Source organism: Lytechinus variegatus, chromosome 5, assembly GCF_018143015.1.
Source record: "Lytechinus variegatus isolate NC3 chromosome 5, Lvar_3.0, whole genome shotgun sequence".
Taxonomy (NCBI): domain Eukaryota; kingdom Metazoa; phylum Echinodermata; class Echinoidea; order Temnopleuroida; family Toxopneustidae; genus Lytechinus; species Lytechinus variegatus.
In genome coordinates, this window is record NC_054744.1 from 30103665 (window position 1) to 30118997 (window position 15333).

At 34.3% G+C, this 15333-nt stretch overlaps 1 protein-coding gene across 2 annotated transcripts in view; it reads right to left on the bottom strand.

Annotated features, from left to right (window-relative positions):
- LOC121415897 (SHC-transforming protein 1-like) overlaps positions 1–15333 on the bottom strand; it is an 85504-nt gene that overhangs the window by 47852 nt on the left and 22319 nt on the right. For both annotated transcript variants that reach the window (XM_041609278.1, XM_041609277.1), the window contains exons 5-7: positions 13430–13549; positions 11191–11244; positions 5390–5441 (exon numbers count right to left, since the gene is read on the bottom strand). In XM_041609278.1, the coding sequence (XP_041465212.1) occupies positions 5390–5441; positions 11191–11244; positions 13430–13549 (226 nt within the window). The remainder of the gene's footprint in view (positions 1–5389; positions 5442–11190; positions 11245–13429; positions 13550–15333) is intronic.

A 15333-nucleotide genomic window follows, 5' to 3' on the forward strand; every position in this document is an offset into this window, starting at 1 on the left:
TTGAGAAATCATGGGAGGGCAGTCACCCCTGCCTTGATGTAGTGCCACCCCTACAATCAATATACAAGACTTTTCCCAATAATCATTACATTGCCAAGAGCTATGTATGAGTACATGTCAGCTCCGTGCATTTCTTCGTATCCTATTCCACTTCCACCTCTTCTTCTTTCTCTCTGCAACGAGTGATATTACACCGCCTCAAGACAGGAAGTATTAGCTTACAGGTGACAATGGTAAAGGTTACTTTCATACCTGGTCAGCCATGAAAAACATTGGATTTTCTGATCAAGACGTTGAGCTGCCCAACAAAAATGCACATGGGTTGATGCCCCCCAAAATTAAAAAGAGTGTAGTTCAACATATGTTTAGTCATTGAAATACAATCAGTAATTTTAAGAGATAAAATAGAAGCAGCAAAAACATACTTAAATCTGTTTTGTTCTTTAATACATGTACCTAACCCTAAACCTGGCTCAAGTCTTTTGGAAGCATATTAATAATGAGCCAACAAAAGCAAAAAGTTGTAAATAAATAGGAACATCTACTTCTTCTACAAAATTATTCAAAACTTACAAGAGTATCCATTCTTCTTTGATTTTACTGAACAGGTCTCTTTGCTGGCTCATTCATTTTATGTGGACAGGTAGATGTGAATGGTATCTGGTATTTTTAAGGCATCTGGTATTTTAAGGCATCACCAGTTTTTTTTGTAATTCATAGTATTTTTGTGATTGGGCAGGTGTGAATATGACTAATGGTAGAGGGAAGAGGTAGGGGGGTCACCTGGCTGAAGCCTGTGAATCATCTTCTGAGGAATCCTTCTGGGAGATTCTCCTGTCATATCGCCACCATGTTCAGACAAATACAAGAGCTATATCACCAGGCTCTCATTTCTTCCTCAAAGAGGGGAATTATCCCACACTTTTACAATGACTTTTGAGACTGACTCTGAACATGAAAACAGATTATGTCAATAGTGGTTTTGAGCAACATTTCTGTCTGACAGCATATCAACCTCAAAAATTATAGTTGGGCATGATTAATATGTAAAGTGGCAAAAATGGATTTAGGCCTACATCCAGCTAAACTTCATATTTTAAAAGAAAAACAACTCTCAATGCAACTTCCCTATATTACTCAAGGGTGTATAATGAGGAACATAAATGTACATGGTAGTGTAATTATATTTTGGTTTGGGGGTGAAACATTTTTTTTAATTAGACATTGAAGATTGCTTCCCCATGTTTGAACAGGCCATACAACAGTCTACAAGCCAGTGAAGTACAATTGCTTGGGTCTGGTACGCATATGTGAGGCAACACCCCCTCCCTCTCTCTTTCTCTCTCTCTGACTAATCACAGCAGTATTTTAAAGGTACTCATCATAAATGAAATTTAAAAAAAAAGCAAACGCAAAAATAAGCTACAAATAAAGAGTATTATTATTATCAATGAATGTGCAGTCACTGTGGCAGGTTTTCTGTACAAAAATCCTGCACCGAGTAATGGACAATAACAAGAAAACAATGACTAGTAAGACAGTTCTAACCCCCTCCCCCATCACCACCATCATTATGTGAGATAATTACCTGAGTACTTCACTTCTTGTGACAAGTCTTTGTCTTCCATGAGTTACATTTTTGTGTAGAAGCATTTTCATGCCATGAAAGTGAGACCTTGCACAAGGCTTTCCTTCATTCCTCCCTGAACATGTGGAATTCCATTATTTTAACATTTTGTGCTTCAGGCAAGGAGGTCATAATCGTCAAATTCGTAAAAATTGAAGTATTGTATAATTCAAACAATAAAAAACAAAAAAAATAGTGAGTGAGTGACATCATCGACTCTCTCATTTGGATGTAACTGGCTCGTTCATATAACTATTTTGTTAGAAATAAGCGAAACTTTAAAATGTCATAACTTTCTTACTTTACATCCGATTTTGATGAAATTTTCAGCATTGTGCTTGTCTGATTTTTCTCTATTGATTCAAATCAACATTTTTTCTCAGGTGGATGTGACCTTTAATAAAAACCGCTATGCAACGGGCCAAGGACATTAAAACTGTTTAGTGAAATCAAGCAAAACATTCTTATTCCGCTTCTAAATTATATACAATTTCAGCGTTTGTGTTCAAATTTTCTCTTTTAATTCTGGTCAATTTTCCATTGGGTTGGACTTTCTCTCAAATTTGCAGGAATAAAGTGTAATTCAGGTTGCATATCATTTGCAAAACACTCGTCTGAAAAGCCGATATATCTTCTTTGGCCATGATTAACACACATGGCTAGCTTATGGCCTAAATGCTGCTTATGTAATCTGGTTTCTATTTACATTTTCTCTTATTAGACAGATAGATGTAATCTGATATACTGTAGACTAAACTCAAGACAAGAAACATGCAAGGTGACAATCTCTCACATAAAACGTTCTGACTGCATTTACATGTACACACTTCAGGACTTGAAAACCCTTACTGTTTTTTTTTTCTATGCCCATGACAGAGAGGCAGTGTTAGGATGTTTTGATGAGGGGAGGGAATTTCAAAATTGTGCTATTAGTGACTGTTTAATTTGTCTTGATTGAATTATACGGTACGACAGGTATACAGGTATTAGAGAGAAATAAAGTGTTAATGATCATATTCTTTATTCCTGTCCCTTTTCTTTCCTTCTTCCTTTCTGTCCCTCTTATTCTTATTACTCAAAATTAATAAAGGGGGTTGCCCTCCATGCAATTAGAAGACATTTCAACCCTTATAAGGTATTACCTTATGAGGTATTACATGCATGAACACAAAAATAACCCAAATCAATGGGGGAAATGTGTTCTAATTCATTTTGTAATGTAGGTCTGTGCAGTAATCTACACTACATCTAAATGCACATGCCCCCATTTCAACCAAATTTTGTGCTGTTTTCTAAAATTGTCGATTTACATTACACTTCAGATGTGTTAAAACTTCAGACAACAATGATTCTTTTGTTCACATGCAGCCCAAACAATGAGAATACTATAGGTTCAATTGTGGTCATGTGAACAAATCAAAGAAATTTAAAGTGAGTGTGAACTTGTGTTTACCAAAGTGAGTAAAAATCCTGTCATAGGTCACCAACATAGGACCACTGACACACTGATAGTGGGCCTGATCTTTTAATAAGTTTTATAATTTTCTTTCTATTTCTGTTCCCTTTTTCTGTCTATTATTAAGATAATGATAAACTAATACAGACCTCCACAAAATATTTCTGAAACAGCATAAAAAAGGAAACATATATTAAAATCAGTAGACAAAGCCTTGTATTAAACTTTTAAGGTTAAAATTCTAGCAAAAAAAATGGGAAGAAAAATGAGTCTCAGTTAAAATTTAATCAGAAAACAAATCTTAATTTTAATACCATTCATTCAAGGTAATTGTGGTAATTCACTGTATACCACTCATGATGCGAATGCCCCATGGTTGATATAATATTAGCTATCAGTATAAGGACACATGTACTATACACGTCACTTTTCACTCAAGCAGATATCAAAGAACGATACGAGAATGCAAATTAGCAACTTTAATCATAACTTCAGTCTGTACACAAAAAGACTGTAGGGTATTAAGTTGAAACAAAAAAGCAATGCATGTTTCAGACCTCAGACCAGCTGTGACATCACCTTCCATTGATAAAAACTGGTTTTAATATCAATTAAATTTGTTGTAACAATTATCTTTAGAGTACAATACTGCAAAATATGCTGTCTGATCCCCCACATGTATACATATGGAACCTTCCTGAGAAGACTGTCTCTGTTTTCAAGTTCATAAAATAAATAGGCTATAAAACCCTCATATCAAAATGCATTCAGCAGTTCATAAGTGAAGTTCAGTGTAAACACACAAATTAAACAAAATGTATAATTTTTATAAAACCAGGAGAGTTTCATTTTTTTTTAATTATCAGGACTGACAACTTTCTTTGATTTGGAGAATTGTAGGTCCTACATTGTGGCAAATGTTGGATAAAATACAAAACATCCAACAACTCTTTCCATGAAATCCTCCCCTATCAACTTACAAAAACATTGAGAACTTGGTACTGTTTAAGTCAAGAATGTTGTGAAAATTCACAAACAGGATTCTTTGTGGTATAACAAGAACTTGTGTTTTAACTTTGACAATTTTTCTTCTACTCAATTTGGTATGAAAAAGGTTTGTTTTAATTGGTGCTAGAGTTGGACGTTCCCATTCGAGGTAAGAGGAAGTGTAGGCCTACTTATTTGATGAGGGCAATCCCCTTGTATAAAATGTGGTCGAACGGAGATAGAAACCTTTGCGATTTGATATTGAAGGAAAAATTATCAAGTGCTTGCTAGTTTTCAAGATTTGCTTATTTGTAGGGTTTATTTAATTTCTTTTACCCTATGTAAGATGAAGAAAGCGGAATGATAATTTTAATATAGATTTTATAAGTATTGAAGAATGGTCCTTGATTCACAAGAATAACTTCATTTGAGAAACAGTTAAGATCATTTTATTTCAAGACATTTCACAAGGCTATAATAACCACCAATGACTTTTTGTACCTGTAGGATAAAGAGATTTGACAATGATTTATGTAGCTTTTGCAATACAATCAGTTGTCTGAATAAAACATTTTATGTTTGAGTTGTCTGAATTTATCAAACATTTTATGTTTGAGTTGTCTGAATTTATTAAACATTTTATGTTTGAATGCACAACCGTTACCCCTCTCTGAAAATGTTTCGAAAAGTACTTGAGCTTGAAATTTAAACAGGGAGTGCCAATTGTCAACTTTCAAAGAATGTTTGGATTTCGCAAAGACCATCACAATTATTTGTGTACACATTTTTTTACTTCTCTGTACTCATTTGAATATTTATCGATGTAAGTTCAGAAAAAGAAAGACCTAACTTTCAGTCCCTTCTTCCCTTAATTAATGTGCTGCAAAACATGATAAGATTACACAGCACTTTCAAAAAAAAATTTTGCCAAACCTGTGTAAACCTGTATTTAGACCTTGTGAATCAGTTCTGAGTACCATAAAAAAAAATGTTCCAGTGGTTAACCACAAGAACTTTAATAGAGTACTTTTTATTTCTTAAGAAAAAGCTCAAAGAATTGTTTAACAAATCTAAACAAAAATGTTCAACTCTTGAAAAGAAATATTGGGAATTGGACACATGTGTTTAAATGTTTCATATTCTGTTTGAAATTCAAACAATACCTAATCAGTTTATATAGTACTAGTAGAGCAAGAAGAACATTATTTTTTACCATGTCAAATTGGAGAAGAAAAGGGGACGGATGTAAAACAGTTGGATTGTTTCAAGGAATTGCCCTATAATTTATGACAGTCTGAATATATGTTTATTATATTCACCTCTTCCATTGACTGGGTCCTTTGCAACGTAAGCCACATAGTTCTGAGTTTCCTGTATTATGAAAAGACAAATAAAACAAAGATTTTCATTACAAAATAAATCAAAATGAAAATATGTTCACAATTCTAATTACATATAAACTGTACATGTCTATGTGGGTATATACTCCCATCAATCATCACTTTAAAACATATTGCAGAAAAATGGAGACATTAATGTACAATGCATGAAGTCAACTGCAACAAAAAATTGTCTTGAACACGATGAACTGCCATGGATGTATGAAAACCTATTGTGATCTATTAGTGGAGAATTCATGTATTGTAAAATCTGTAAAAAATCAAATATTGTTATATTGAGTATAAAGTGACATCATTGGCTCTATCATAAATGCATACCAATGTGTTGTGTACATGTTCTCTGAAAATATAAGTGATACCCTTTTCATAAACCTATCCTCCAATTAGCCGCCTAAGAGTAATGCGGATAATTCAATAAAAATTGCGTTCATAAACTCCGAAAATAAGCCGCATTATTTTTACGAGCGCCCGTCCTGAAAAAGGCGGATAATCGCCATGACAACTGGACACGCCCCCTCCGATGCGGTTGTGTTGGAAAAGGGTGACCTTGTGACCGCACCATGGCAATTATCCGCATTATTTGGAAATGCGTTCATAAACTCAAAATCTTGTCCTGATGCTGCTATTATGCGGATAATAGCAGCATCAGAGTAATGCGGATAACTCTTGTCCTCCAATTTTACGACCAAATTATGCTGCTATTAGCCGCCTAATTCATAGTAATTGGGTTTATGAAAGGGGTATAAAATTGCAATTTATTTCGTAATTTTTTTTCATTTTGTCTGATTTTGATTAAATTTTCAGCATAATTTCACTGAATGTGTGGTGTTTTGCTTGCTTAATTTTACTCTATTTATTCAAATCATGTACATAATTTCTAACCTGGAGCACCCTTCAAAGTGATAAGCACTGATCGACTCATCACTTATCATACTTTAAAGATTAAAATGATAAATATTTACATTTCACAAGAGAGAAAAGGTAATACATATGACGCACCTTCAATTATGGAAGCATGGGAAGATACTCTTTCAAACTGTTTTCATAACACTTCACATCATCAAAGTCTTAATTGGAAATTCTATGTTGGGAAAAACTGGGAATAAATTTCCAGGGTGTTCGCTATATTCAAATGTGAAATTTTGTGTATTAAACCCCTAATTAAAGAGGAGAACAATCACAGAGTCTAGTTGGTTTAATTACTACTATTTCCAATCGAAATTATTATAAAATTCAAACACCTATTTATGGTTGTGTTTATTTTTCATCAAATACATAAAATATTACACTTAGTACATACATGAAATTAGCTGATAGTGGATATTGATAGTTCAGAATTTACAATATGCTTGTATTACTGCCCTGCCGACTTCTCTTTATAGCTGATTACAAACGAAAGACAATCCTCCCAGGCTTTATTTAGACCTCTTTATCCCAAAGCCTTAAAGGTCTAACACCCTCCTTAATCCCATCTTTTACTGCCCAATGGTGTCAAGATCTCCAGTAATAACTTGAAAATGGGGGATGATCACTTTAAGACAAGCAGGAAATCTCTATATTGATGAACCTGGAACAACTGCTACTGGGTGGAACTACATGTAGGAAGAGGGAACAACACTGGAAGCTGCTTTGCATGTAAACACATGATGTATTAGATTATGGATGCGGAACGCAAGTCTTCCAAGCATTTATTAGAAAATTGGCAGACTTGAACCAGTTTGTAGAATCTAATAATCTGATATTGATAGAATAATGGTTAATATTATCATGGACCTACCACAGGTCCATGATACTATTGTAGAAGGGGTGTATTAAAGGGATGGTTTGGGCTGAAAATATTTATATCTTAATACATAGAGTAGAATTCACTGAGCAAAATGCCGAAAATTTCATCAAAATCGGATAACAAATGATAAAGTTATTGAACTTTAAAATTTAGTAATATTTTGAGAGTCGTCATGAATATTCATTAGGTGGGCTGATGATGTCACATCTCTACTTTCCATTAATATGTTATTACATAAAATCATAATTATTTCATTATTTCATGCTTGTGTGAATAATATATCTCCCTTATAATGAAATAAGCTGCAGCAATAAATATCTAATGCACTAAATCAGTTGTCAATCCAATTTTTCTAGTTCTTGGAGGAAAAATTTTGAATAAACCTAATTTCATATAGGCCTAATAAAATACAAAAGAACAAGTGGAGATGTGACATCATCAGTCCACCTAATGAATATTCATGATGACTGTTTTTACAAAATATTGCTTAACTTTACAATTCAATAACTTTGTTATTTGTTATCCGATTTTGATGAAATTTTCAGCATTTTGCTCAGTGATTTCTGCTCTATTTATTAAGCTTTGAATACCTTCAGCCCGGACCATCCCTTTAATTGTCCAGTGCTGGTCTGCACCCAGTCTGCACCGGATCCATGCTAGACTAATCTGCAACAGAAAGTCTAAAAATTGCTTTCAGTTCATGTAATTCACAACCTTCCCCCCCCCCCCCCCATCAGAATTTTAGCACCATCAAATGTCCTTTGATGCTCCTTCATTTTATAAGTAAGCGCCACAGGGAGTGCCATATTTTATCCAAAGTCATACTGAACACTGAACCAATAAATAAACAGGCTGCATAAAAAACCTCTTAAACTCCCATATCCTTTTATGAGATGTTTTTAAGGAGGGGGGGGTGAATCAGTGGCAATAAGAACACAACAAAGAACATATTTTTAGCATCTGACTGGACCCTCGCTTCTACATGTAGGACCATGCATCACTGAATACCAATATTTGATTCATTTACAATGAACAGATACTGTACATAGAATTAGCAAATTATCTATTAAATGTGTGCTCATAATATAAAGATTGCTTTTAGATTAGATAGACAGAAAAAACATGCAATTTAACAGTTGGCAAGTATGCCTATCACATACTTTGATCAGAGTAAGGACAATCAACCATTCCGTATATTGTTAAAAGACCCTCCTACGAGCACATTTCCTTGTTTGTTTGAAATAAGACCATATCATACACCAAAATTAAACAGGAAGGAATAAAAGACTACCCTAGGGAGTAAATATTTACAGAGTGTATTAAATAATATTTCCTAGTTTCTATTCAATGTCCAAATTTTTACATACATGTAATTACACTCATCAAGTTTATACTTAATATGTGTGTACTCAGTCATTGATATGTGATTCAAAATCTTGAATTAAAAAAGAAAATTAAACAGAAACATTTAAAAGCTTGGTATCGCTTTTCTTATTCATAACACACACTGTACACGTGGTGTAGGTTTTTGTATTAAAAAAAAGATATATTAGCCGTCCCTTTGGACAGGAAGATAACAATGTTATCCTATAACAGGATGTCCTGTTCCTGGGTTACTTTCCACAGGATAATTTATCATAATTATCATTAAAGCCTGTCTTGAATTTTTGGTAAGGATCAAATAATGTAAATTACAGTGGACAGCATGTTTAATCAAAACATCTTATTTTTACAAAAGTGTATGGAGACTGCTGCAATGTTGGCTTCAATTGATTACTTTTGAGAATTTTTACTTCAAATATTTTAATATTTGCTTCCTTATCATGTGAAATAAAGTTTGATTCATCATTCCTCCCTGAACATGTGTGACTGCCAAGGTAGCATTGTCATTCAATATACAGGTTCCTTGCTGTCACATCTGCAAAATTGATGCTTTTACTTTTCAGCCAACCACAGAACCATAGAAATCTGTTTCTGTCGAGAAATTCAACTTTATCCATAATCTGGTCTTGCTTTGACTATTTGGTGATTATTTGACTCATGGAATTTCAGCTTTTAATATAGACATGCACACAATATATAGGGCCTATATCAAAAAACAAAGAAATCATGAGTTTGTGACATCGTCAAATGAGTCAACTCTTTCATCAATGCTTTGCGTTTAACTGTTGCATGAAAATAAGCAAAATTTTGAAATGTCTTAACTTTCTTATTTTAAATATGATTTTAATACCAGATGAAATTTTCTTATATTTGTTATAATTTATCAAATCTCTTGAAATTCAAACCAACTTTTTGGTTGAGGTGGGCTTTCCTTTTATTGGGATGAGGGCTCATCAGACTGGAACCTTCAGCAAACTCTGGCTGATGAAGAACTACCTTAATTCTTAACACCTTCATGTCCCTCCTATAAACACGTGTGTTAAATTCCTCTGTGATTGAGTGATAGATTTGGGTCATATCCAAGACATAGCCAAGGGTTTATAAATATTGTTTACTGGCTACATGACTTGGGTAATTGCTCATTTAAAGGGAACTATACAGAAGGTGAAGTAGTAAAATCAATACACTGTACATGAGGATTATCATCATCATAATAATGACCATTATCATCATCATCATAATTACCATTATCATCACCAACACTTTGATCATCATCATCACCATCATCACCATCATCATCATCATCATCACCATCATCACTACCATCTTCACCATCATCATCACTATCATCATCACCATCACCATTACCATCATCATCATCCTCCTCATCATCATCATCATCATCATCATCATCACCATCATCACTATCATCATCAGCGCTAGTGACTAATAATGGAATAATATTATTGTCACAGTCATTATGACTTTTATCATTTTTAAATACTACATAATAAAAAATATAATCATGATTATATGTCACATTTTAGCTCATCGGGCCCGAATGGCCAAATGAGCTTTATATGCTCTGGCGTGGTGTTCACTGTCTGTCCAAAAATTTTCAATTGCTTCTACTTCACCATTTCAAGTCCGATTTCAATTCTGTTTGCTTCATATGATAGCATATGATAGCATATGATAGCATTAGGTGGGGATTCAAAACTTCTACGCAGAATTTTGAAACTCATTGAATATGTTAATTTATGTGCATTTTAAAAATTCACATAAAATGCTTCTTCATAATTTGTTGACCATTTCAATTTTTTTCTTCCATCTGGTAGAGCTTCCAGAGGTTCACCAAACTCCTAAACAGAATTTTGAAATTTTGAGTAGAAAATCATTTAAATGTTAATTTATGTGGAATTCATATATCACAGAAAATGCCTCTTCCTTATTTGTTGACCGAATTTATAAAATGCTTCTTCTTCATAATTTCAAGTCTGACTTCATTTCTGTTTGCTTTATATGATAGCACTAAGTGGGGGATTCAAAACTTCCACACACAATTTTGAAACTAATATACTAATTTATGGGCATTTTTCAAAATTCACAGGAAATGATATTCCCTCTTTCCTTTTGACCGATTTTGATTTTTTTTTTTACTTCCATCTGGTAGAGCTGCATGAGGTTCACCAAACTTGTACACAGAATTTTGAAATTTTGACTAGACAATTATATTAATTTATGCAAAATTCATTGACAATCACAAAAAAATGCTTCTTCTTTTAATATTTGTTGACCAATTTTTTTTTCATCCATCTGGTAGAGCTTCATGAGGGTCACCAAACTTACACATATAATTTTGACTAGAAAAATATTTATGCAATTTATACAAAATTTATACTTTATTTAGACTTTGTGAAATGGAAAAAAATAAATGTTTATACATCAAATTGAACAGAAATGAATTCAGAATGTGTAATAAAGTAAAATTAAAAAAATAATCATTAATACACCAATCTTTTATTATAAAATCAGAGATCACTATACTTACAGCATCGCCACCTGATGCAAATGAGATGCCTTGCATCTGATGATTGGCTATTGGCTGAAAGTCAAAAAGAGGAAGGGAAAAAACAGGCAAACAAAACATTTATGAGAGCATGTACATTCACAGAAAACAGCGCTAATTAAAAACATTGTATCCCCTGTACATTACATGTACATGATGTAGGGGAAGGCGGGGTAAGTTGTGACACTTTTTGCTTTTTGCATGTTAGAACTGATATGATTAAGGATTTTGAAGAAATAGGAACCTTGCCTTAAAATCTAATTCTTCTGAAATATTTGTCACCTATATATAACTTTCCATCCCCACTCTGAAAGTCACTGTCACCTTTGAAAAAAGAGATGTCAAATGGCTCAACTTGCCCCATCGGTGGGGTAAGTTGAGCCACCTTCTGGGGTAAGTTGAACCACAATAATTATGTACAAAATGTTATGGGGAAGAACCACCATGTCCATTTTTTCATTTAAAGTCTTTTCACTTGCTTACACCACCATCCTCTATTAAGGAAAAGAACACTCATGTAAATTTGCTCCTTTCTGCCTGCATATCGATGGCTTTTAAAGGTTAGTTTTTTTATACCTTACCATGAGAATGACCATGGTTCAACTTGCCCCATGTTGGTTTGCTCAACTTACCCCAGTCCTAACTTAATGCAATAATTTCACATCCACTCATTTTTTATGAATCCATCATGTAAAAAACTTCAACAATTAAGAATGAAGATCCATACCTGGACTAACAATGTTGTTCTTATATCTTTTTTATATAATAAAGGTGTGTGCGTGTTTAAAGCACTTATCTATTTCACACACATTTTTGCTTTTTTGGCTGAAATTTATATTTTTCCCTCTAAAAAAATACTTTTTGTTTCAAAGTTGAAAAAAAAAGGTGGGGTTAAGGGTTAAGCAATTGGTCATCAATACATGACACCACCATGATGTCTGACTCATTCATTATTGGCCTGGGGGTGGTGGCTCAACTTACATGTACCCCACCTTCCCCTACCTAAGCATTTCCCATTTCATAAAGACAAGTTTTATGCCACCAGTCAATCAAATTGAAAGACTTCAGTAGCTTTAAAACTTTTATTGAAAATTTAATATCATGGTAGTTTTTTTGAAACAGGCTTTCATTGACCTTCAATTTGTTTTACATAGTCCTGGACCTATAAAAATGCAGTTCCAACAACATTCAATTTTGTGCAAATATGTAAAGGCCTGGTCACATCGCCCGAGCGTTGTTGGAGCAGTCGTGGAGCGGTAGGGAGAGAGGGTCGAATTTCGCTCACAAAATTAGGGAAAAAATCAACAACAAAAAACAATCGAAATCGAAAATGGTGAACGGTAGCGAGCTGTGATGATTTTTTCTCTCCGCTCCACGACCGCTCCAACAACGCTCGGGCAGTGTGACCAGGCCTTTAGCCTGCAGTGTGTAAAAATACAAACTAAAATACTTAAGATTTAAATGTTTGAACAGTGCCAGCTTAATATCACCCAGAGTGTTTACCCTGAAACCAGTGTCAAATGCCTCATGTACATGTATGAACAAGGCATCATCATAAACTTGGACAAGAAACAAGAACGATGTTCAGTAATTGAGACGACTGTCATCCATCTATCTCGAGACTCAATTTACATTCATAAACACAGCTGTATATATCATTATCTTCTTGCCAATGGATCTCCAATATGCAACTGATTCCTCATTACATCAATGGTACATGTCTTGCAAGTGAATTTGACTCTTGCAGTCCGTGTGCATTCATAAAAAATATGGTAACTGAGGATTCATGTGTTGGGGTATACAAGCAGGGATGCACAAGAGATATCTCAAAAACATAAGGTGGTTAAAAAAAACTGTGATGAATTTATTCAGAGTTGTGACAAGCAAGCAAGGAATTTCTTGATTAAAACAATTATGTACCATTTAATCCCAAGAATATGACAAGCAAATGAAAAAAAAATGGGAGGGCACTTCCATAATAGAAAACAGGGGTGACGGCACAAAATACAAAAGCCCGGAGCAATTGTCGCAGGAGCAAATGTCGTGTCAGCACGTAGAGAAATAATTAATACTAGTAAACAAAGATGATGGAAAATATGATCATCAAAGCAAAGATACTCTGATTCCCCCCCCCCCTCCCCACATTAAAAAAAGAAAAGAAAATGCAGTCTATGCAGGAGGAGGAATTACAGCAAAATAAAATAATACTTTATGGTTTTACCTTTCCGGTCTCTTTTATTCTGATGTTGATGCTGGCTGTGGATATTGTGAGATTTACATTAGCACCTCCGAAAAGAATGTTGGGGTTCTCTCCTACTATCTTACAGATTGTCTTGCTTGCCTGAAAAGTGAATAAAGACGGGAGTTTGGAAGAAAATTATTAATCAATTTAAAGAAACTGATCTGACATTGGAATATAAACAGAATAAAATGCAATAACATATCAATTTGTCATGACAGGGTTAGGCATTAGATTTTGATTTTTGATATCAAATTTTTATCACTTATCACTTATCATTATTGTTTGTTTGTTTGCTTTCTTGCTTTTGTTTCTGCATTCAAATAATACAATATCAATGTCACAATTGTATGCAACATACAAAATAATCCAAAAAATATAAAACAAACTGTAAACTGTACTGTACATCATGCCATCAGGGTTTACAAAATTCAATTGCATCCAAGTTATTTGAAATTGGATATTAGTATTATAGAGAACACATATACATTAAAATGTACTCAATAATCTTTGCAGAAAAAAGGTCCTTCAATGGTCCTGACTGAGGGGGGGCACTGCCATTTCAAGGGTGGGTGTGGGCACAATGCTTGTTTCATTTCAACAGCAATAAAGTGTGTTATACAGGTAATTATAGATCTGAGCACAAAACAGAAATCAAAAGGTTTATTCTCTTCACAAAATCTGTTGGAATCGGAGCTACTGTATTAAACACAAAGTTACTAAAAATGAGGAAGTGAGGTACTAAAAATACAAATTGTCAATTCTGTGGAAATTACCACTATAAAGTATTGTAGACAAACAGTTTTAGGACACAATGTAAAGATGTCAAATGTTTGCGCGATTGACTATGAAGTCTGGCTTGAATGCTATAAACAGGCAGGCATACAAATGTAAGCCAATAAATCAAATATTATATTCCTCTCTGGAAAAAAAAATAATTCACCCATCAGAGGGAGTGAATAGAACTCACTACATGTATTTGTTGGGTGTTTTATATAGCAACAAGTGAGTAAACTGTGAAATTGACACTGTTCTCACTACCTCCCTAAAACTAGTTAAGTGAAAACTATTTTAACGTGTAGTGAGAAGGGTCCAAACGATCGTGAGGTGGTTTTCTGAACCGGTTTAGAAGATAGCTTAAAGCAATCTTCTAAACCGGTTCAGAAAACCACCTCACAATGTAGTTTTCAAGGAGGCTGTCCTGACTACGTTCCTAAAACTAGTTAACTGGAAACTAGTTTTAGTGGAAACTAGTTTATTGCGTAGTGAGAACGGTCAAAGCGGTCTTGGAAGCGATCTTCCAAACCAGTTTGGAAAACCACCTCGCGATGTAGTTTTTAAGATCGCTTTGCTTCGTTAAACTGGTTTTAGCATAAGTGAGGACATAGCCGTTCTTCGGGAAGTGATCTTCGCACATTTTGAGCACACTACTCCACACGACCGGTGTAGATTCCTATGCTGCAGTTTTGAATTTTGTGTGAAACGTGTCACCCCACTGAGAGCGTTTCCATAGCAACAAGAGTGCTTTACGTGAAGTGATTTTGAAAACCACTTTCGTGTTATCAAGTGGGAACGCTAGCAAAGCGATCTCCCAAAGTGGTTTTCTGAATCGGTTTCCAGTAAACTACTAGTTTTAGAAAAGCCTAACATTTGAGAAGGGCCTCAAGATCGCTTTGCCTCATAAAATTGGTTTTAGCATGAGGACACAACCATTCTTCGGGAAGCGATCTTCGCACATTTTGAACGCGCTACTCCACATGACATGTGTAGAATTCCTACGCTGCAGTTTCTAATTCAGCGCAAAACGTGTCACCCCATGGAGAGCGTTTCCATAGCAAAAAGATCACTTTATGTGAGGTGAATTTGAAAAGCTTTTGCATGATCAA